The following is a 23,913-nucleotide window of genomic DNA, read 5'->3' as shown; positions in this document are numbered from 1 at the left end:
CAATAATCTAGATCACATCGCCATGTGATTTAACATCAATAGTTCACATCTTTATGTGATTGGTTCACATCTCCATGTGACTAACACCCAAAGGGTTTAGTAGACTCAATAATCTAGTTCACATCGCTATGTGATTAAGACCCAAAAATTGATCATGTTTTGCTTGTGAGAGAAGTTTAGTCAACGGGTCTACCACATTCAGATCCGCATGTATTTTGCAAATTTCTATGTCAACAATGCTCTGCATGGAGCTACTCTAGCTAATTGCTCCCACTTTCAATATGTATCCAGATTGAGACTTAGAGTCATCTGGATCAGTGCCAAAACTTGCATCGACGTAACCCTTTACGACGAACCTTTTGTCACCTCCGTAATCGAGAAACATATCCTTATTCCAGTAAGGATAATTTTGACTGTTGTCCATTGATCTACTCCTAGATCACTATTGTACTCCCTCTCTTAACACAGTGTATGGTATACAATAGATCTGGTACACAGCATGGCATACTTTATAGAACCTATGACTGAGGCATAGGGAATAACTTTCATTCTCTTTCTATCTTCTGCCGTGGTCGGGCTTTGAGTCTTACTCAACTTCACACCTTGTAACACAGGCAAGAAACTTTTTCTTTGACTGTTCCATTTTGAACTACTTCAAAATCTTGTCAAGGTATGTACTCATTGAAAAAACTTATCAAGCGTCTTGATCTATCTCTATAGATCTTGATACTCAATATGTAAGCATCTTCACCAAGGTCTTTCTTTGAAAAACTCCTTTCAAACACTCCTTTATGCTTTGCAGAATAATTCTACATTATTTCCGATCAACAATATGTCATTCACATATACTTATCAGAAATGTTGTAGTGCTCCCACTCACTTTCTTGTAAATACAAGCTTCACTGCAAGTCTGTATAAAACTATATGCTTTGATCAACTTATCAAAGTGTATATTCCAACTCCGAGATGCTTGCACCAGTCCATAAATGGATCGCTGGAGCTTGCATATTTTGTTAGCACCTTTAGGATTGACAAAACCATCTTGTTGCATCACATACAACTCTTCTTTAATAAATCCATTAAGGAATGCAGTTTTGTTTATCCATTTGCCAGATTTCATAAAATGCGGCAATTGCTAACATGATTCGGACAGACTTAAGCATAGATACGAGTGAGAAACTCTCATCGTAGTCAACACCTTGAACTTGTCGAAAACCTTTTGCGACAATTGTAGCTTTGTAGATAGTAACACTACTATCTGTGTCCGTCTTCCTCTTGAAGATCCATTTATTATCAATGGCTTGCCGATCCTCGGGCAAGTCCACCAAAGTCCACACTTTGTTCTCATACATGGATCCTATCTCAGATTTCATGGCCTCAAGCCATTTATCGGAATCTGGGCTCATCATCGCTTCCTCATAGTTCATAGGTTCGTCATGGTCAAGTAACATGACCTCCAGAATAGGATTACCGTACCACTCTGGTGCGGATCTCACTCTGGTTTACCTACGAGATTCGGTAGTAACTTGATCTGAAGTTACATGATCATCATCATTAGCTTCCTCACTAATTGGTGTAGTAGTCACAGGAACAGATTTCTGTGATGAACTATTTTCCAATAAGGGATAAGGTACAATTACCTTATCAAGTTTTCTACTTTCCTCCCACTCACTTCTTTCGAGAGAAACTCCTTCTCTAGAAAGGATCCATTCTTAGCAACGAATGTCTTGCCTTCGGATCTGTGATAGAAGGTGTACCCAACTGTCTCCTTTGGGTATCCTATGAAGACATATTTCTCCGATTTGAGTTTGAGCTTATCGAGATGAAACTTTTTCACATAAGCATCGCAACTCCAAACTTTAAGAAACGACAGCTTAGGTTTCTTGCCAAACCATAGTTCACACGGTGTCGTCTCAACGGATTTAGATGGTGCCCTATTTAACATGAATGCAGCTGTCTCTAATGCATAACCCCAAAACGATAGTGGTAGATCGGTAAGAGACATCATAGATCGCACTACATCTAATAAAGTACGGTTATGACGTTCGGACACACCATTACACTATGGTGTTCCAGCTGGCGTGAGTAGTGAAACTATTTCACATTGTTTTAATTGAAGGCCAAACTCGTAACTCAAATATTTTACCTCTGCGATCATATCATAGAAACTTTTATTTTCTTGTCACGATGATTTTCCACTTCACTCTGAAATTCTTTGAACTGTTCAAATGTTTCAGACTTATGTGTCATCAAGTAGATATCCCCATATCTGCTCAAATCATCTGTGAAGGTCAGAAAATAATGATACCTGCTGCAAGCCTTAATATTCATCGGACCACATACATCAGTATGTATGATTTCCAACAAATCTGTTGCTTGCTTCATTGTTCCGGAGAACGGCGTTTTAGTCATCTTGCCCATAAGGCATGGTTCGCAAGCATCAAGTGATTCATAATCAAGTGATTCCAAAAGCCCATCAGCATGGAGTTTCTTCATGCGCTTTACACCAATATGACTTAAGCGGCAGTGCCACAAATAAGTTACACTGTCATTATTAACTTTGCATCTTTTGGTTTCAATATTATGAATATGTGTATCACTACGATCGAGGTCCAACGAACTTGTTTCATTGGGTGTATGACCATCGAAGGTTTTATTCATGTAAACAGAACAACAATTATTCTCTGACTTTAATGAATAACCGTATTGCAATAAACATGATCAAATCATATTCATGCTCAACGCAAAAACCAAATAACACTTATTTAGGTTCAACACTAATCCCAAAAGTATAGGGGAGTGCGCGATGATGATCATATCAATCTTGGAACTACTTCCAACACACATCGTCACTTCACCCTTAACTAGTCTCTGTTTATTCTGCAACTCCTGTTTCGAGTTACTACTCTTAGCAACTGATCCAGTATCAAATACTGAGGGGTTTCTATAAACACTAGTAAAGTACACATCAATAACATGTATATCAAATATACTTTTGTTCACTTTGCCATCCTTCTTATCCGCCAAATACTTGGGGCAGTTCTGCTTCCAGTGACCAGTCCCTTTGCAGTAGAAGCACTTAGTCTCAGGCTTAGGACCAGACTTGGGCTTCTTCACTTGAGCAGCAACTTGCTTGCTGTTCTTCTTGAAGTTCCCCTTCTTCCCTTTGCCCTTTTCTTGAAACTAGTGGTCTTGTTAACCATCAACACTTGATGTTTTTCTTGATTTCTACCTTCGTCGATTTCAGCATCACGAAGAGCTTGGGAATTGTTTCCGTTATCCCTTGCATATTATAGTTCATCACGAAGTTCTACTAACTTGGTGATGGTGACTAGAGAATTCTGTCAATCACTATTTTATCTGGAAGATTAACTCCCACTTGATTCAAGTGATTGTAGTACCCAGACAATCTGAGCACATGCTCACTGCTTGAGCTATTCTCCTCCATCTTTTAGCTATAGAACTTGTTGGAGACTTCATATTTCTCAACTCGGGTATTTGCTTGAAATATTAACTTCAACTCCTGGAACATCTCATATGGTCCATGACGTTCAAAACGTCTTTGAAGTCCCGATTCTAAGCCGTTAAGCATGGTGCACTAAACTATCAAGTAGTCATCATATTGAGCTAGCCAAACGTTCATAACGTCTACATCTGCTCCTGCAATAGGTCTGTCACCTAGCGGTGCATCAAGGACATAATTCTTCTGTGCAGCAATGAGGATAAACCTCAGAGCACGGATCCAATTCGCATCATTGCTACTAACATCTTTCAACACAATTTTTCTCTAGGAACATATCAAAATAAACATATGAAAGCAACAACGCGAGCTATTGATCTACAACATAGATATGCTAATACTACCAGGACTAAGTTCATGATAAATTAAAGTTCAATTAATCATATTACTTAAGAACTCCCACTTAGATAGACATCCCTCTAATCCTCTAAGTGATCACGTGATCCAAATCAACTAAACCATAACCGATCATCACGTGAAATGGAGTAGCTTTCAATGGTGAACATCACTATGTTGATCATATCTACTATATGATTCACGCTCGACCTTTCGGTCTCAGTGTTCTGAGGCCATATCTGCATATGCTAGGCTCGTCAAGTTTAACCTGAGTATTCTGCGTGTGCAAAACTGGCTTGCACCCGTTGTAGATGGACGTAGAGCTTATCACACCCGATCATCACGTGGTGTCTGGGCACGATGAACTTTGGCAACGGTGCATACTCAGGGAGAACACTTTTATCTTGAAATTTAGTGAGGAATCATCTTATAATGCTACCGTCAATCAAAGCAAGATAAGATGCATAAAAGATAAACATCACATGCAATCAATATAAGTGATATGATATGGCCATCATCATCTTGTGCTTGTGATCTCCATCTCCGAAGCACCGTCATGATCACCATCGTCACCGGCGCGACACCTTGATCTCCATCGTAGCATCGTTGTCGTCTCGCCAATCTTATGCTTCCACGACTATCGCTACCGCTTAGTGATAAAGTAAAGCATTACAGGGCGATTGCATTGCATACAATAAAGCGACAACCATATGGCTCCTGCCAGTTGCCGATAACTCGGTTACAAAACATGATCATCTCATGCAATAAAATTTAGCATCATGTCTTGACCATATCACATCACAACATGCCCTGCAAAAACAAGTTAGACGTCCTCTACTTTGTTGTTGCAAGTTTTACGTGGCTTCTACGGGCTTAGCAAGAACCATTCTTACCTACGCATCAAAACCACAATGATAGTTTGTCAAGTTGGTGTTGTTTTAACCTTCGAAAGGACCGGGCGTAGCCACACTCGATTCAACTAAAGTTGGAGAAACTGACACCCGCCAGCCACCTGTGTGCAAAGCACGTCGGTAGAACCAGTCTCGCGTAAGCGTACGCGGTAATGTCGGTCCGGGCCGCTTCATCCAACAACACCGCCGAACCAAAGTATGACATGCTGGTAAGCAGTATGACTTATATCGCCCACAACTCACTTGTGTTCTACTCGTGCATATAACATCAAACCATAAAAACCTAGGCTCGGATGCCACTGATGGGGAACGTAGTAATTTCAAAATTTTCCTACGCACACGCAAGATCATGGTGATGCATAGCAACGAGATGGGAGAGTGTTGTCTACGTACCCTCGTAGACCGAAGCGGAAGCGTTGATGCAACGTAGAGGAAGTAGTCGTACGTCTTCCCGGTCCAACCGATCCAAGCACCGTTACTCCAGTACCTCCGAGTTCTTGGCACACGTTCAGCTCGATGACGCTCCCCGGGCTCCGATCCAGCAAAGCTTCGGGGAGGAGTTCCGTCAGCACGATGGCGTGGTGACGATCTTGATGTTCAACCGTCGCAGGGCTTCGCCTAAGCACTGCTACAATATGACCGAGGTGGAATATGGTGGAGGGGGACACCGCACACGGCTAAGGAACGATCACGAAGATCAACTTGTGTCCATGGGGTGCCCCCTGCCCCCGTATATAAAGGAGTGGAGGAGGGGAGGGCTGGCCCTCTCTATGGCGCGCCCTAGGGGAGTCCTACTCCCACCGGGAGTAGGATTCCCCCTTTCCTAGTCCAACTAGGAGTCCTTCCATGTAGTAGGAGTAGGAGACAAGGAAGGGGAAGGGAGAAGGGAAGGAAGGAGGGGGCGCAGCCCCTCCCCCTAGTCCAATTCGGACTAGGCCTTGGGGGGCGCGCGGCTTGCCCTAGGCAACCCCTCTCTCTTTCCCGTATGGCCCAATAAGGCCCAATACTTCTCCCCCCGTATTCCCGTAACTCCCCGGTACTTCAAAACTCATAAACTCATAATATAACTGTCATCGAAACCTTAAGCGTGCGGACCCTACGGTTCGAGAACAATGTAGACATGACCGAGACACGTCTCCGGTCAATAACCAATAGCGGGACCTGGATGCCCATATTGGCTCCTACATATTCTACGAAGATCTTTATCGGTCAGACCGCATAACAACATACGTTGTTCCCTTTGTCATCGGTATGTTACTTGCCTGAGATTCGATCGTTGGTATCCAATACCTAGTTCAATCTCGTTACCGGCAAGTCTCTTTACTCGTTCCGTAATACATCATCCCGCAACTAACTCATTAGTTGCAATGCTTGCAAGGCTTAAGTGATGTGCATTACCGAGAGGGCCCAGAGATACCTCTCCGACATTCGGAGTGACATATCCTAATCTCGAAATACGCCAACCCAACATGTACCTTTGGAGACACCTGTAGAGCTCCTTTATAATCACCCAGTTACATTGTGACGTTTGGTAGCACACAAAGTGTTCCTCCGGTAAACGGGAGTTGCATAATCTCATAGTCATAGGAACATGTATAAGTCATGAAGAAAGCAATAGCAACATACTAAACTCTCTTTCCCGTATGGCCCAATAAGGCCCAATACTTCTCCCCCCGTATTCCCGTAACTCCCCGGTACTTCAAAACTCATAAACTCATAATATAACTGTCATCGAAACCTTAAGCATGCGGACCCTACGGTTCGAGAACAATGTAGACATGACCGAGACACGTCTCTGGTCAATAACCAATAGCGGGACCTGGATGCCCATATTGGCTCCTACATATTCTACGAAGATCTTTATCGATCAGACCGCATAACAACATACGTTGTTCCCTTTGTCATCGGTATGTTACTTGCCTGAGATTCGATCGTTGGTATCCAATACCTAGTTCAATCTCGTTACCGGCAAGTCTCTTTACTCGTTCCGTAATACATCATCCCGCAACTAACTCATTAGTTGCAATGCTTGCAACGCTTAAGTGATGTGCATTACCGAGAGGGCCCAGAGATACCTCTCCGACATTCGGAGTGACAAATCCTAATCTCGAAATACGCCAACCCAACATGTACCTTTGGAGACACCTGTAGAGCTCCTTTATAATCACCCAGTTACGTTGTGACGTTTGGTAGCACACAAAGTGTTCCTCCGGCAAACGGGAGTTGCATAATCTCATAGTCATAGGAACATGTATAAGTCATGAAGAAAGTAATAGCAACATACTAAACGATCGGGTGCTAAGCTAATGGAATGGGTCATGTCAATCAGATCATTCAACTAATGATGTGATCCCGTTAATCAAATAACAACTCTTTGTCCATGGTTAGGAAACATAACCATCTTTGATTAACGAGCTAGTCAAGTAGAGGCATACTAGTGACACTCTGTTTGTCTATGTATTCACACATGTATTATGTTTCCGGTTAATACAATTCTAGCATGAATAATAAACATTTATCATGATATAAGGAAATAAATAATAACTTTATTATTGCCTCTAGGGCATATTTCCTTCAGCTTAGTCAACGGGTCTGCAACATTCAGATCCGTATGTATCTTGCAAATTTCTATTTCTCCCACCTGGACTAAATCCCGGATGGAATTGAAGCTTCTCTTGATGTGCTTGGTTCTCTTGTGAAATCTGGATTCCTTCGCCAAGGCAATTGCACCAGTATTGTCACAAAATATTTTCATTGGACCCGATGCACTAGGTATGACACCTAGATCGGATATGGACTCCTTCATCCAGACTCCTTCATTTGCTGCTTCCAAAGCAGCTATGTACTCCGCTTCACATGTAGATCCCGCCACAACGCTTTGTTTAGAACTGCACCAACTAACAGCTCCACCATTCAATGTAAACACGTATCCGGTTTGCGATTTAGAATCATCCGGATCAGTGTCAAATATTGCATCAACGTAACCGTTGACGATGAGCTCTTTGTCACCTCCATAAACGAGAAACATATCCTTAGTCCTTTTCAGGTATTTCAGGATGTTCTTGACCGCTGTCCAGTGATCCACTCCTGGATTACTTTGGTACCTCCCTGCTATACTTATAGCAAGGCACACATCAGGTCTGGTACACAGCATTGCATACATGATAGAATCTATGGCTGAAGCATAGGGAACATCTTTCATTTTCTCTCTATCTTCTGCGGTGGTCGGGCATTGAGTCTTACTCAAATTCAAACCTTGTAACACAGGCAAGAACCCTTTCTTTGCTTGATCCATTTTGAAATTCTTCAAAACTTTGTCAAGGTATGTGCTTTGTGAAAGTCCAATTAAGCATCTTGATCTATCTCTATAGATCTTGATGCCCAATATATAAGCAGCTTCGCCGAGGTCTTTCATTGAAAAACTCTTATTCAAGTATCCCTTTATGCTATCCAGAAATTCTATATCATTTCTAATCAACAATATGTCATCCACATATAATATTAGAAATGCTATGGAGCTCCCACTCACCTTTTTGTAAATACAGGCTTCTCCAAAAGTCTGTACAAAACCAAATGCTTTGATCACACTATCAAAGCGTTTATTCCAACTCCGAGAGGCTTGCACCAGTCCATAAATGGATCGCTGGAGCTTGCACACTTTGTTAGCTCCCTTTGGATCGACAAAACCTTCCGGTTGCATCATATACAACTCTTCTTCCGGAAATCCATTCAGGAATGCAGTTTTGACATCCATTTGCCAAATTTCATAATCATAAAATGCGGCAATTGCTAACATGATTCGGATAGACTTAAGCATCGCTACGGGTGAGAAAGTCTCATCGTAGTCAATCCCTTGAACTTGTCGAAAACCTTTCGCAACAAGTCGAGCTTTGTAGACAGTAACATTACCGTCAGCATCAGTCTTCTTCTTGAAGATCCATTTATTCTCAATTGCTTGCCGATCATCAGGCAAGTCAACCAAAGTCCACACTTTGTTCTCATACATGGATCTCATCTAAGATTTCATGGCCTCAAGCCATTTTGCGGAATCTGGGCTCACCATCGCTTCTTCATAGTTCGTAGGTTCGTCATGATCTAGTAGCATGACTTCTAGAACAGGATTACCGTACCACTCTGGTGCGGATCTTACTCTGGTTGATCTACGAGGTTCAGTAGTAACTTGATCTGAAGTTCCATGATCATCATCATTAACTTCCTCACTAATTGGTGTAGGCGTCACACAAACATGTTTCTGTGATGAACTACTTTCCAATAGAGGAGCAGGTACAGTTACCTCATCAAGTTCCACTTTCCTCCCACTCACTTCTTTCGAGAGAAACTCCTTCTCTAGAAAGGATCCATTCTTAGAAACAAATGTCTTGCCTTCGGATCTGTGATAGAAGGTGTATCCAACAGTTTCCTTCGGGTATCCTATGAAGACACATTTCTCCGATTTGGGTTCGAGCTTATCAGATTGAAGCTTTTTCACATAAGCATCACAACCCCAAACTTTCAGAAACGACAACTTTGGTTTCTTGCCAAACCACAGTTCATAAGGCATCATCTCAACGGATTTCGATGGTGCCCTATTTAACGTGAATGCGGCCGTCTCTAAAGCATGACCCCAAAATGATAGCGGTAAATCTGTAAGAGACATCATTGATCGCACCATATCTAGTAAAGTACAATTACGACGTTCGGACACACCATTACGCTGTGGTGTTCCGGGTGACGTGAGTTGTGAAACTATTCCGCATTGTTTCAAATGTAGACCAAACTCGTAACTCAAATATTCTCCTCCACGATCAGATTGTAGAAACTTTATTTTCTTGTTACGATGATTTTCAACTTCACTCTGAAATTCTTTGAACTTTTCAAATGTTTCAGACTTATGTTTCATTAAGTAGATATACCCATATCTGCTTAAATCATCTGTGAAGGTGAGAAAATAACGATATCCGCCACGAGCCTCAACATTCATCGGACCACATGCATCTGTATATATATGATTTCCAACAAATCTGTTGCTCTCTCCATAGTTCCGGAGAATAGCGTTTTAGTCAACTTCCCATGAGGCACGGTTCACAAGTACCAAGTGATCCATAATCAAGTGGTTCCAAAAGTCCATCAGTATGGAGTTTCTTCATGCGCTTTACTCCGATATGACCTAAACGATAGTGCCACAAATAAGTTGCACTATCATTATCAACTCTGCATCATTTGGCTTCAATATTATGAATATGTGTATCACCACTATCGAGATTTAGCAAAAATAGACCACTCTTCAAGGGTGCATGACCATAAAAGATATTACTCATATAAATAGAACGACCATTATTCTCTGATTTAAATGAATAACTGTCTCGCATTAAACAAGATCCAGATATAATGTTCATGCTCAACACTGGCACCAAATAACAATTATTTAGGTCTAATACTAATCCCGAAGGTAGATGTAGAGGTAGCGTGCCGACCGCGATCACATCGACTTTGGAACCATTTCCCACGCGCATCGTCACCTCGTCCTTTGCCAGTGTTTGCTTAATCCGTAGTCCCTGTTTCAAGTTGCAAATATTAGCAACAGAACCAGTATCAAATACCCAGGTGCTACAGCGAGCTCTAGTAAGGTACACATCAATAACATGTATATCACATATACCTTTGTTCACTTTGCCATCCTTCTTATCCGCCAAATACTTGGGGCAGTTCCGCTTCCAGTGACCAGTCTGCTTGCAGTAGAAGCACTCAGTCTCAGGCTTAGGTCCAGACTTGGGTTTCTTCTCCTGAGCAGCAACTTGCTTGCTGTTCTTCTTGAAGTTCCCCTTCTTCTTCCCTTTGCCCTTTTTCTTGAAACTGGTGGTCTTATTGACCACAGCACTTGATGCTCCTTTTTGATTTCTACCTCCGCTGCCTTTAGCATTGCGAAGAGCTCGGGAATTGTCTTATCCATCCCTTGCATATTATAGTTCATCACGAAGCTCTTGTACCTTGGTGGCAGTGATTGAAGAACTCTGTCAATGACACTATCAACCGGAATATTAACTCCTAGCTGAGTCAAGTGATTATGGTACCCAGACATTCTGAGTATATGTTCACTGACAGAACTATTCTCCTCCATCTTGCAGCTGTAGAACTTATTGGGGACTTCATATCTCTCAATCCGGGAATTTGCTTGAAATATTAACTTCAACTCCTGGAACATCTCATATGCTCCATGACGTTCAAAACGTCGTTGAAGTCCCGGTTCTAAGCCGTAAAGCATGGCACATTGAACTATCGAGTAGTCATCAGCTTTGCTCTGCCAGATGTTCTTAACGTCGTCAGTTGTATCAGCAGCAAGCCTGGCACTCAGCGGTGCTTCCAGGACGTAATTCTTCTGGGCAGCAATGAGGATAATCCTCAAGTTACGGACCCAGTCCGTGTAATTGCTACCATCATCTTTCAACTTTGCTTTCTCAAGCAACACATTAAAATTCAACGGAACAACAGCACGGGCCATCTATCTACAATCAACCATAGACAAGCAAGATACTATCAGGTACTAAGTTCATGATAAATTTAAGCTCAATTAATCATATTACTTAAGAACTCCCACTTAGATAGACATCCCTCTAATCCTCTAAGTGATCACGTGATCCAAATCAACTAAACCATAACCGATCATCACGTGAAATGGAGTAGTTTTCAATGGTGAACATCACTATGTTGATCATATCTACTATATGATTCATGCTCGACCTTTCGGTCTCAGTGTTCCGAGTCCATATCTGCATATGCTAGGCTCATCAAGTTTAACCTGAGTATTCTGTGTGTCCAAAACTGGCTTGCACCCGTTGTAGATGGACGTAGAGCTTATCACACCCGATCATCACGTGGTGTCTGGGAACGACGAACTTTGGCAACGGTGCATACTCAGGGAGAACACTTTTTATCTTGAAATTTTAGTGAGAGGTCATCTTATAATGCTACCGTCAATCAAAGCAAGATAAGATGCACAAAAGATAAACATCACATGCAATCAATATAAGTGATATGATATGGCCATCATTATCTTGTGCTTGTGATCTCCATCTCCGAAGCACCGTCATCATCACCATCGTCATCGGCGCGACACCTTGATCTCCATCATAGCATTGTTGTCGTCTCGCCAATCTTATGCTTCCACGACTATCGCTACCGCTTAGTGATAAAGTAAAGCATTACAGGGCGATTGCATTGCATACAATAAAGCGACAACCATATGGCTCCTGCCAGTTGCCGATAACTCGGTTACAAAACATGATCATCTCATGCAATAAAATTTAGCATCATGTCTTGACCATATCACATCACAACATGCCCTGCAAAAACAAGTTAGACGTCCTCTACTTTGTTGTTGCAAGTTTTACGTGGCTTCTACGGGCTTAGCAAGAACCATTCTTACCTACGCATCAAAACCACAATGATAGTTTGTCAAGTTGGTGTTGTTTTAACCTTCGAAAGGACCGGGCGTAGCCACACTCGATTCAACTAAAGTTGGAGAAACTGACACCCGCCAGCCACCTGTGTGCAAAGCACGTCGGTAGAACCAGTCTCGCGTAAGCGTACGCGTAATGTTGGTCCGGGCCGCTTCATCCAACAATACCGCCGAACCAAAGTATGACATGCTGGTAAGCAGTATGACTTATATCGACCACAACTCACTTGTGTTCTACTCGTGCATATGACATCTACGCATAAAACCAGGCTCAGATGCCACTGTTGGGGAACGTAGTAATTTCAAAAAAATTCCTACGCACACGCAAGATCATGGTGATGCATAGCAACGAGAGGTGAGAGTGTTGTCTACGTACCCTCGTAGACCGAAAGCGGAAGCGTTAGCACAACGTGGTTGATGTAGTCATACGTCTTCACGATCCGACCGATCAAGTACCGAACGTACGGCACCTCCGAGTTCAGCACACGTTCAGTCCGATGACGTCCCTCGAACTCCGATCCAGCCGAGTGTTGAGGGAGAGTTTCGTCAGCACGATGGTGTGGTGACGATGTTGATGTTCTACCGACGTAGGGCTTCGCCTAAGCACTGCTACAGTATTATCGAGGTGGACTATGGTGGAGGGGGGCACCGCACACGGCTAAAAGATCAACTTGATCAATTGTTCTGTCTATGGGGTGCCCCCTGCCCCCGTATATAAAGGAGCAAGGGGGTGCGGCCGGCCAGGGAGAGGGCGCGCCAGGAGGAGTCCTACTCCCACCGGGAGTAGGACTCGCCCCCCCTTTTTCCTAGTTGGAATAGGATTCGGGAGGGGGGAAAGAGGAGGGAGAGAAGGAAAAGGGGGGGGCCGCCCCCGTCTCCTTGTCCTATTCGGACTAGGGGGGAGAGGCGCGCGGCCCAGCCCCGGCCGCCTCTCCTCTTCTCTGTAAAGGCCCACTAAGGCCCATTTACCTCCCGGGGGGTTCCGGTAACCTCCAGGTACTCCGGTAAAATCCCGATTTCACCCGGAACACTTCCGATATCCAAACATAGGCTTCCAATATATCAATCTTTATGTCTCGACCATTTCGAGACTCCTCGTCATGTCCGTGATCACATCCGGGACTCTGAACAACCTTCGGTATATCAAAACATATAAACTCATAATATAACTGTCATCGTAACGTTAAGCGTGCGGACCCTACGGGTTCGAGAACTATGTAGACATGACTGAGACACATCTCCGGTCAATAGCCAATAGCGGAACCTGGATGCTCATATTGGCTCCTACATATTCTACGAAGATCTTTATCGGTCAAACCGCATAACAACATACGTTGTTCCCTTTGTCATCGGTATGTTACTTGCCCGAAATTCGATCGTCAGTATCTCAATACCTAGTTCAATCTCGTTACCGGCAAGTCTCTTTACTCGTTCTGTAATACATCATCCCGCAACTAACTCATTAGTTGCAATGCTTGCAAGGCTTAAGTGATGTGCACTACCGAGAGGGCCCAGAGATACCTCTCCGACAATTGGAGTGACAAATCCTAATCTCAAAATACGCCAACCCAACAAGTACCTTTGGAGACACCTGTAGAGCACCTTTGTAATCACCCAGTTACGTTGTGACGTTTGGTAGCACACAAAGTGTTCCTCCGGTAAACGGGAGTTGCATAATCTCATAGTCATAGGAACAGTATAAGTCATGAAGAGAGCAATAGCATATTACTAAAACGATCGTGTGCTAAGCTAACGGAATTGGTCAAGTCAAGCACATCATTCTCCTAATGATGTGACCCCATTAATCAAATGACAACTCATGTCTATGGTTAGGAAACATAACCATCTTTGATCAACGAGCTAGTCAAGTAGAGGCATACTAGTGACAATCTGTTTGTCTATGTATTCACACATGTATAAGTCATGAAGAAAGCAATAGCAATATACTAAACGATCAGGTGCTAAGCTAATGGAATGGGTCATGTCAATCAAATCATTCAACTAATGATGTGATCCCGTTAATCAAATAACAACTCTTTGTCCATGGTTAGGAAACATAACCATCTTTGATTAACGAGCTAGTCAAGTAGAGGCATACTAGTGACACTCTGTTTGTTTATGTATTCACACATGTATTATGTTTTCGGTTAATACAATTCTAGCATGAATAATAAACATTTATCATGATATAAGGAAATAAATAATAACTTTATTATTGCCTCTAGAGCATATTTCCTTCATTCCACGCCCTCGTAATCTTGGTGTTACGGGAGATTTGGAAGTATCAAAATGTCATTGTCTTTAACAATTGAATATTGCAATAATTTATATTGAAAAGACGATAGCCAATTTATTGGCTAATTCGAATTCGTCTGTACAATTCGTAAAATTCTTTCTTACTTCTTATTGTTGAAATCCAAAATTAAAGTCTCCTGCCACTAAATTGGGTCGATTTTCCTTGAAGATATCAAATAAGAAAAATCTGGAATATCTTCTTTGTGGGATGGCGGAACAAACCAAAAAAATTATCTTATTTGGTAAGTTTATAAATTAAAAAATAAGACAAGAAAGAGTAAATATTCGCCCGCAAAATTCTTATTGAATTAGAATACTTTACCGCAATCAATTCGCATTATAAGAGTAAAAATTCCGCGGGTCATTTCCGCTCTAATCAGATAAAGGGGGGCAAGGACCCGCTAAGCTCCTACTTTTTCATGTTTATAATTTGGTCCCTCCGATTACTATAGAGATGAACCCAATCCAGAATATGAACCATAAAAGAAAACACCTACTAAATCAATCACAGCAATACCAGCTACAGTACCTATCGGCCAAAGAGCGATAAACAGATCCATTTTGCAAGTTCGTTATTACGGGTAGTTCTACAAAGAATTGGACTAATGACGTATACAATGCTTGAATTATCGATGTAGATGCTCCACTCTTTAAAAAAGGAAAAAAGGAGTAATCAGCTGTGACACAAAAAAACGAATCCTTTTGTAGCCCATCATTTATCGGCAAAGATAGATAACCAAATTGGATAGATCTTCCACCTGTTTAGCTAAGAAACCACCCCACGAATCCGTTATTCCTAAACGAGTCATGAAGGGAATTACGAACATACCTTGTCTCCACATTGGATCCAGAACAGGATCAAAGGGATCAAAAACTGCTAATTCGTACCTTTGAGGATCAGTCATGGTCTTCTAGACTCTACCAAGAGTCTGGACGAATTTGTTGTTTCATCCAAATGTGTAAAAGATCGTGGATATCAGACAGAACTCGAAAAGAACTATCAAGATGGAAGTTATCCTATAGATGTTGTATCCATGCCTGGGTTGATTTTACTTCCACACTTAGCTACTCTAGGTTAGGGAGTAGGGCCAGGGGGAAGTTCTAGATACTTTTCCGTCAAGTAGGAGCTAATGAATAGGCCTGCGATTCCGTAGAAAGACATCACGACCCCTTGCGAAAAAAAGAATTTCTTGAGATGGAAGTATAGACATAATATTCTTACCAAGATAACTGGAAATCCCAACCGATAAGAATCTTAGTGAACCTAGAAAAAGAATACAGGCCCTGAAAAAATTACCCCTTTTTCGAGAACCTTTTAGAAGTTCTACAAGGTCGATAAAAAAAATCTTTTGATGTCTTGCTAGTCAATGTTTTGACATAAGCGCGCGGTGTAATTCCATTGATTTTTGGATTTCGAACGTATCTAAGATCTTTTTTTATCTGGGTCGACAAGCCAGGGCTTCGTTGAAAAAATCACTAAAGAAATACCACATCTAGAAGAACATTTACTCCGCAATTTGGACAGATATGGAGTTGTTAGGTTGGGATCCTGGATAGAAACTGGTGAGGAAATCTTAGATGGATCTAAAGGTTATTTAGATTTCTTTACTATATTTAGTACAATTGTTATATGACACATGCTTTTTTTATGGGGAAACTACGTCCTCGAGCTCGAGGTCTGAATTTCTTCATAATAGTACTCCTACTGACTTCGGTTTTAGTAATAAATAAATTCGCTTTGTCAAAATCCCTATAATGAGTAGCATTTGCGGCTGCCGAATAAACCAACTTTAAGATGGGATAAGATGCTCGATAGGGCATGAGGTTCAGTATAGTAACGCCAGCGAATCTCGTCAAGAACTCGATCTATCCCTAAATAGTACTCTAAATTATCCACGAATCGCAATGATAAAAAATTATTCTTTTTTACTTTGCTAGACTTTTGAACTTAGAACACTAACAGATCAAATTTTAGATTTTAAAGATTTTTATTTTAATAAGTAAAACAAGTCAGTTAATTCATTGAGGTGGTTAGCTTCTCCATTTGTGGTGATCATCCTTGGTTGGGAGATTTGGAAGCATGAAAACGCCATTGTCTTTAACAATATTTCTCCATCCTCGTTCTTGGTAGGATCTTGGAGGAAGGAAAGGCTTGGCACATGGCCGGATTAATTCATACCGATTTGAAGCTCTCTTTGAGATGCGCAGGCGGAGTCGTAGCCAGTAGTTAGTTCGTTTGTAGAACCTTAGTGTTGTTGTGCCCAGTAGTTAAGGCATCTCCAAGGAAGACTCTCGAAAGCTTCCGTATATGTCTGGGTTGTGATGTCTAGATCACTTGTGGTAACTTTTGTCACTCAATGGAGACTTCATTTATTCATGAAATGGTTCGGAAATCCGTTTTCCGACGAAACCAAGATAAACATGGAGATGCTATACCAGTGTCTGGACATCCACTTGACCAACAAAAAGCCACCACATAGCCCTTTTCTTTTTTCTCTCTCTGCACATGCATAGTCCCCTCTCCTCTCTCTCCTCCCAGCCGGACAAATAAATATTAATATGTGAAAAGAATTGGCTGACTCTCTCCTGCATCATGTTCGCGGACCATGTGCGAACATAAAAACGAACATGTAGCTGAGCTATTTGCCGGTCTCCTTTAGAGATGCCCTTAGTTCGACCTTGTGCCCGGACTGTACAACCACGGATGGGTTTCTTTACCCGAGGAGTGCATGGATGAAATCGGGTACATATGAATCCATTTTGAAAAAAATATTTCTAAATGCTAAAAAAATCTTAAAAAAATTGCACGGGTACATCTTCGTGTTTTATGTGCGTGCATAAAATTTCACGGAAAAATGACTTTTTTTGTGGTATGTGCAAAAAAGACAGAAAATTATGGTATGTGCAAAAAAGACAGAAAATTATGCTGTGGAACACTATTTAGAAGCACTGAAATTTGTCTTTTTACGAAGACAAAACAAAAATATTTTTTTCACAAAACTTTGTGTCACGTACACACATATACGAACATGTATGCGTGATATTTTTTTTTAAATTTTTTGACATTTTAAAACATGCTTAAAATGCAATTTTTTTTTGAAAAGTGAGTGCATATGCCCATGAGTTCAGGGTGCCCTCTCTTCTTTACCCACTCTTCTTTCAATATTTGATTCGCATGCTTGTGCTTAATTTAGAAGAGAAAAATCATGATAGGAGCAGATATACTGCTCAGAAATGCTTATTTTAGAAGAGAAAAATCATGATAGGAGCAAATATAGTGCTCAGAAATACGGTACATATAAAGAGTTAACTAAGGTAATACGAGGCGATATTATATTGTCAAAAGTTTCGAAGTGTTGAGATCGCGCGACGGTCCAGTAGCAACATGTCCTAGCTAGTCTGCTAAGTAGTTTATCTAACCTGCAGGCTTCAGAGCTAGCATGCCACGTTGACGACGTCGGCGCCTCGCCGGCGGCAACAGCGTAGCTTCGACAAGGGCCGGCCGGCCGGATGAAGACGTGGGCGTCACAGCGAGACACGGCCGACGCGCCCGGCCTACCGTTAGGACTTAGGAACGCGAGCATGTACGCAGCTACGAGAAACTGGCGTTGCGACGACGATGGTCGTCCTCCGTGGTCGTCACGATCTCCTCTAGGTCGTCGGCCCGCTGCTGCGGCGGTGCGTTGGGCGTGCTGGAGCTCCCGGCGCGCTGCTCCGTCGCCCTCGCCTCCGCTGCGGCCTCCTCAGTTGCGGGGCCGCGCCCGCTGTGCCTCTTCTTGCTGAGAAACGGGATCCGGAGGTGCGAGTGCGGGTGCTGGTGCTGGTGCGGGTGCGGATGGGCCGGCAGCGACGTCGCCTTCTTCTTCACGTCCGTCGCCCAGCTGTGCACGGACACGTGTACGTGCTCGCCGAACGCCTGCAGCTTGATGTCGCCGCCCATCTGATATGATCGACCATCCATAACGATATTACGACCAGCTACTAGCTAAGCAATCAAGCAGTGTTCTTGGTGAAATTAATGGTGGAACAGGAGCTTACGTGGGTGACAATGGCGTACAGCGGCAGGGTGCTGTAGCTGCAGAGCACCTGAACGATGATGCTGAATATTTGACACAGAAACAGAATTGTCCGTTAGTTGCCGTAGCTAACGGGAAAAAGATAGTGGAGGTTTTGTACTAACCCAATAGCAAGTCTGGGGAGGGCATATGATCTGTTCTCCATGATGCATGAATCGAACCCATATGTTGCCTGCAAACATACCAGTCAGATATCCCCATGCTTCTCTAATTGTATGCATTTAGTACAAACTTGCAGACTAAAGGCAGGCAGTAATTTCAGGACATACCAAGACCCAGAAGAAAAATGCCATCTCAAACGAGTTCTGGAACAAGATGAAATGGATCAGATGGAGGACAGCCCTAGGATGGCTAAACCAAAAGTGCTCCTTGCATGGCTTCGTCCAGGGGTTTCCTGATGCTTCATCGGAACACTCCGCTGCTTCTTGAGCCAATCGAGTGCTGATGTGCTCCAGCTTAGTGCCAACAATAAGCAGAAGCTGCAAGTTTATTTACCCCGAGCAGTAAGAAACTCCTCCATGGAGGTAACTGGAGAATGTATTTACTAGAGTGACATGGAGTTGTTAAGGTACTTACAATCAAGGGCAAGAAAGACAGCCAGAAATAAGTGTGCCACCCTGCATTGACAGTAGATCAAGCATTAACAGTGAGAGAAAAAAAAACATGCTAGTTCAAACAATTCCAACACAAACTACTTGTTATTGTGATTCCGAATTGTTCTAACCAAGTAGCATAACTTGTGGTGACGGAAATGACAGATCGTAAACATGGTTACAAGTCTAAATCGTATTGTTCTCTTAGGATCAGTATATCTTCGGGCAAACAAATATAGGAGTTACCATTTATATTCAGCAGCAGGAAGACGATAACGAAAAGCCATAGGTACCAGCTGCATGCATGTGAGCATCATTAGGTAAACCAAACAATATTTATTTAAGCAATCCAAGTAGGAACTTTACACAATACTAACCTGATTCCAACCACTTCTTTGAAGTCATGCTCGAGGGCACGAACCATGTACTTGTGGAAATCAAAGTCTAGGCGATTTGGGTAGTGGCGCTGGGAGGGGGGAAATGGCCAGTATCCTTATTAGTTCACTAGGAAAACCAGGACACTCATGATTGTGCAGAAGTCACTGAACAGTACATCTTAGTATCTTACCAGAACAAAAGCTGATCTGAGTACTTGATAATCTGGTTTACCGACAGAATTATAAAACTGCTTGAAGAATGCAATCTGAAATCATATGTGAATAAAACCTTTGGAATCATCATACAGCTAATATACCGAGTTCGCAATTTGAATTCAGGGAAATTTTGTTACTTAAAGAATGCCTCATATAGCACAGAAATATTGCAATAATTATGCAGAAGGTATGATACTCAGCCATAACAAATGTTTTACTGTGGTCAGATCATTGTAGTTAAGGCTATATTAGTGTTTGGTTTGGTCATGATATTGCCTTGTTGCAGAGGGACCGGAAATAACAAAAAGAAGTGCAACACTGCACTGCACTTCATGCACATGCCATCAAAATATCTTCATGTCATAATAGCTTTCCCTATTATTGTTATCCTTAGCTGACAATGAACCATCTTCAAGTGTTCTACTCACTTTCGAAATAACAATTTGACAAATTGAATATTCAGTAACTTACTGATGCCTTCCCCTGTTTAATTTCATATGCAGCCATGGAGTTTAAGATGTAAAATATGATTTGATAGCACTTTCCCTCTTGCGAAAATAAATTGATAACCACTCAAAAAAGCAGCTTCATTTTACTTGGGTAAACCCAAATAATTCTCATGCCATTGTCATTCGTATTACGAATTAAGGATTCAAAATTGACTTTATAACAAAAGAGAAGCATAAATGCATAATAAGAGGGTTATATTACTTACAATCCATCTTACAGCAGATGGTTTCATCCAGCCTGGCGTCTTTTCACGCTCCTTGATTCTTCCTTGTTGAATTTCTTTCTCCCATTTATTCCACGTTCTCATCTACAAGAGCTTAACCTAAATGTGTTACCTTCACTATCATGTCACATGAAACACGTATTCAGCCCCAGTAATAATAATTAATAGTTATACCTTAGCTCCACCAAGTAACAGCGTTGTAACACAGAACAGAACATGCACCACACCAAGTACAAAGATAAAGATGTGCAGCTGATGCAGAGCCTCTTCAGATAGCATGGGAACTTCACCCTGCATAAGGGCAAGAATGATGTTTCAGAATGACCAATCTGGTAAATATCCTTTGCGATTCTTGGGACTGGCAATGTCTAGCAATTACCATTAAACAGAAGTAATTATGTTTTGCTACTAAGAATATACATCAGCGCTACTATCAAAGGAAAAGAGAAGACACTGAAGCTACAACCACATATTTAGATAATAATGAACAGAACTAAACTTGATGATAGCACTATCTTCACAGTTCATGGTCTACCTTTCTCTTGCAGAGTTTGGCAGCATCTTCTCTGGCTTTGGACTCTTCAATGCATGGAAGCATGATACGTGCAGCACTCTCCGGGATGCAAATGCGATTGATGAGATTTTGGCAGACGCTTAGTAGGAAGGAAATGAAACCCAGAATCATCAACTCTGCACAAGTAATCAGTAAATAGATTAGGCAAGACGAACAAACAGTTTTATACGGCAAGAATGAACTGGTACGAGACATTCTGCTTTGTGTGTCATGGAAACTTTTGTTGGTTGGTATCTGATGTTACTCTCCATATTGATTACAATCAGTTCAGCCATTGCAATTTTAATCAGGAAACAACTAGAACATATACAGATCATCCGAAGACCTTCTGTATCTTCAGGTTCTAGTAGCCACGGTGCTTGAGATAATTGAGGTAAAAAATTGCTGTGATATCGAAAAGATAAAAGGAAGTTATGCTGCAATCTAACTAAATCAGAGGATAATGCTACCTTCTTTGACTCTTTGCAAGGCTGAAAATAGTGCTTCTTGGCCATTGAATTTGAGCACCTGCAGAGAGAAAGGTTTCTTGTTAGCATATCATCGAAAACTTCAACAGGAAGACTAAATATGCTTTACAAACGTAAAAGAGATTATAACAGGAATGGGAAGCAGATAGGTAGGTAGGGAGCAGGTCGGGGTGCCGTGCCTTGCCGAGGCGGTGGAGCAGGCGCTCGGCGGCGAGGGAGATGGCGACGATGACGAGGCAGACGGAGGCGACCACCCACGTCGGCGTGAGCGCCAGCGACTGCGCGTCCTCCTCCTGCCCCATCTCCTCCTCCTCCTCTCCCGCCTTGCCGAGCCGAAGCCGCTACCCGCACCATGTGGCTGATATAGGAGGAGGCAGGCACGCCGGTGGTGGGGCGTCACGGCACTGCAGCAGCGACCGGTGCGGCGGCCCCCGCCACGGGCCGGTTCTGCGGCGGGGACAGCGCCCCCGGGGGTCCCGCGAGCACCCTTTGTCCCGGCGCGGCGCGGGCTGGACGCCGCACGTGACCGTGGCCACGGCCTCTCGACTCCCGTCGCTGTCGCCCTCCGACATCCGCGAGGCGCCAAGCCCCGCTTCCCTTTCGAGTTTTGTTCCCGCCTGTGGAACTCGTGAGCGGCCGGCGCGTTTCGGGACTTCGACGGCGAGAGCAGGAAGAAGACGCCAAAGGAAAAAAACAAGGATAGCTTGTAGTATTATTGCTCTGTTTGGGGGGGCAGTGGGCTCTACCGACGTGGACGGTGGAGACCTATCGGGAACGCAAAAAAGAAAGGGCGATGCTAGGCGTTGGTGCGCCGGCCGAACGTTTCGGTCGGTCGCACCCTATCGACCCGTTCTGAGCCGTTGGATCCTTATCTAATTAGATCGTCGTTTTTCTGTCGCGAGCACGTAACAAGCGTCGTCTTCCTCTCGCGAGCGCGTAACGAGCATCGTCTTCCTCTCGCGAACCTCATCTCGCCGGCCGGCTCGCGTTCCCCCTCGTCGCCGCTCCTTCCTCGCCTGCCCTCCTCGTTCTTGGTCGCCATCCTCGCCGGCCGTCTTTCCCGGCCGCCCTGGTCGCCAGTCGCCCCGGTCCCAGTCCTCGGCGACCATGCTCTTCACCGGCTTCGCCCCATGCAATAGCAAATCCCTGCGGTTGTAGCTTCCATGGCCACCATTGCAGCTCCGGTGGCGACGACTGGAGCTCACCGCCGTGCTCACCCGTGTGCTTGCCGGTGGAAATCGAGCGCCCAGGGAGATGCTCAGTGCTGCAAACTACGACGAAAAAAATCTACAACTAACGATAGGAAAAGCTTCAACCGGCTACAAAAAAAGCTTCAACCAATATATGACTAGAGTTATGGATGACCAAAGAAAAGTTACAACCGGTGACAGAAAAAGCTTCATCTAGCGATGAAAAAACCTTCATCGGACTATAAAAAAAGTTTCAACCGTGGAAACGAAGGTATGGACGAAAAGTTACAACCGGTGACAGAAAAAGCTTCATCTAGCGATGAAAAAAGCTTCATCCGACTATAAAAAAAGTTTCAACCGTGGAAAACGAAGGCATGGACGAAAAGTTACAACCGGTGACAGAAAAAGCTTCATCTAGCGATGAAAAAAGATTCATCCGACTATAAAAAAAAGTTTCAACCGTGAAAACGAAGCCATGGATGAAAAACGAAAAGTTGCAACCGACAGTTATAAAAGTTACAACCGCATTGAAAAAAGCTTCAGACTTCTTATCTCAGCTGCGACCCCCGCGATGACGATGACACCGTTTTGCTGCAACCGTAGTAGATTTTTGCTACCACCGGCGATTGAATTTTCTACAACCAGTTTCAGCAAAAAAAATTGCCGTGGGGGTATAGCCTGCCATGACTGGTTGCAGCTCCGGCGTGGCCGGGTCCGGCGAGGTAGGCAGAGCTCCGATGCTGCGAGGTAGCGCGTCGCCGTTGTAGCACCCCGTCGCCCCCAGTTGCAGCATCTCCCGTGGTCAACGCCCCTCGGTCGCCGGCGAGATGGGATGGTCACCGCGCAAAGCCATGGAAGCTTCGAGCGGGGAGGGAAGGCGTGGTGCTGCGACCGGGGGGGGGGGGGGGGGGGGGGGGGGGGGGGGGGGGGGGGGGGGGGGGGAGGGGGGAGGGGGAAGAGATGGGGAAGGGGTGGGGTGGAGCGGACAAAAGAAGAAGGCGGCGCGCACCACGACGAGCTGCACGAGATGTGGGGGAGCTACGATGAAGAAGACGCGAGGAAGAGGGAGACCGGCCCAATGTTTCGTCGGTGCCTCGGCCCCAAACGTTTTCCAAAAAAAACGATGCACGCACGTGTCCCGTCAGGTATCAAAATGTTTGGACGGGAAT

At 43.5% G+C, this 23,913-nt stretch overlaps 1 protein-coding gene across 2 annotated transcripts; it reads right to left on the bottom strand.

Moving 5' to 3' along the window:
- Nucleotides 1-17,829: 17,829 nt before the first annotated feature.
- Nucleotides 17,830-21,923, bottom strand: LOC125512166 (MLO-like protein 13). 2 transcript variants are annotated; one of them, XM_048677248.1, is made up of 13 exons: nucleotides 21,734-21,923; nucleotides 21,537-21,594; nucleotides 21,049-21,203; nucleotides 20,688-20,804; nucleotides 20,496-20,597; nucleotides 19,756-19,830; nucleotides 19,565-19,653; nucleotides 19,434-19,483; nucleotides 19,171-19,211; nucleotides 18,864-19,073; nucleotides 18,699-18,766; nucleotides 18,557-18,617; nucleotides 17,830-18,458 (listed from the first exon to the last, which is right to left on the bottom strand). In XM_048677248.1, the coding sequence occupies exons 1-13, from the start codon at nucleotides 21,854-21,856 to the stop codon at nucleotides 18,111-18,113; spliced, it is 1,497 nt and encodes a 498-aa protein (XP_048533205.1). In that variant the 5' UTR covers nucleotides 21,857-21,923; the 3' UTR covers nucleotides 17,830-18,110. The 2 variants fall into 2 exon arrangements, with proteins under 2 accessions (XP_048533205.1, XP_048533206.1); XM_048677249.1 differs by lacking the exon at nucleotides 19,756-19,830.
- Between the last annotated feature and the right edge of the window lie 1,990 nt (nucleotides 21,924-23,913).

The sequence above is a fragment of the Triticum urartu genome, chromosome 6 (assembly GCF_003073215.2).
Source record: "Triticum urartu cultivar G1812 chromosome 6, Tu2.1, whole genome shotgun sequence".
Lineage (NCBI taxonomy): Eukaryota > Viridiplantae > Streptophyta > Magnoliopsida > Poales > Poaceae > Triticum > Triticum urartu.
Note: the sequence above shows the minus strand (reverse complement) of the source record. Positions and strands in the feature narration are given on the sequence as shown.

Excerpts from the sequence above, each read along its gene's own strand:
- LOC125512166 (XM_048677248.1), bottom strand. The coding sequence starts at position 21,856 with ATGGGGCAGGAGGAGGACGCGCAGTCGCTGGCGCTCACGCCGACGTGG. Across the intron at positions 20,598-20,687 it reads TGTTACTTGGTGGAGCTAAG|ATGAGAACGTGGAATAAATG; the intron begins GTATAACTATTA and ends AAGCTCTTGTAG. Across the intron at positions 18,618-18,698 it reads CTCCCCAGACTTGCTATTGG|CATCATCGTTCAGGTGCTCT; the intron begins GTTAGTACAAAA and ends TCAAATATTCAG.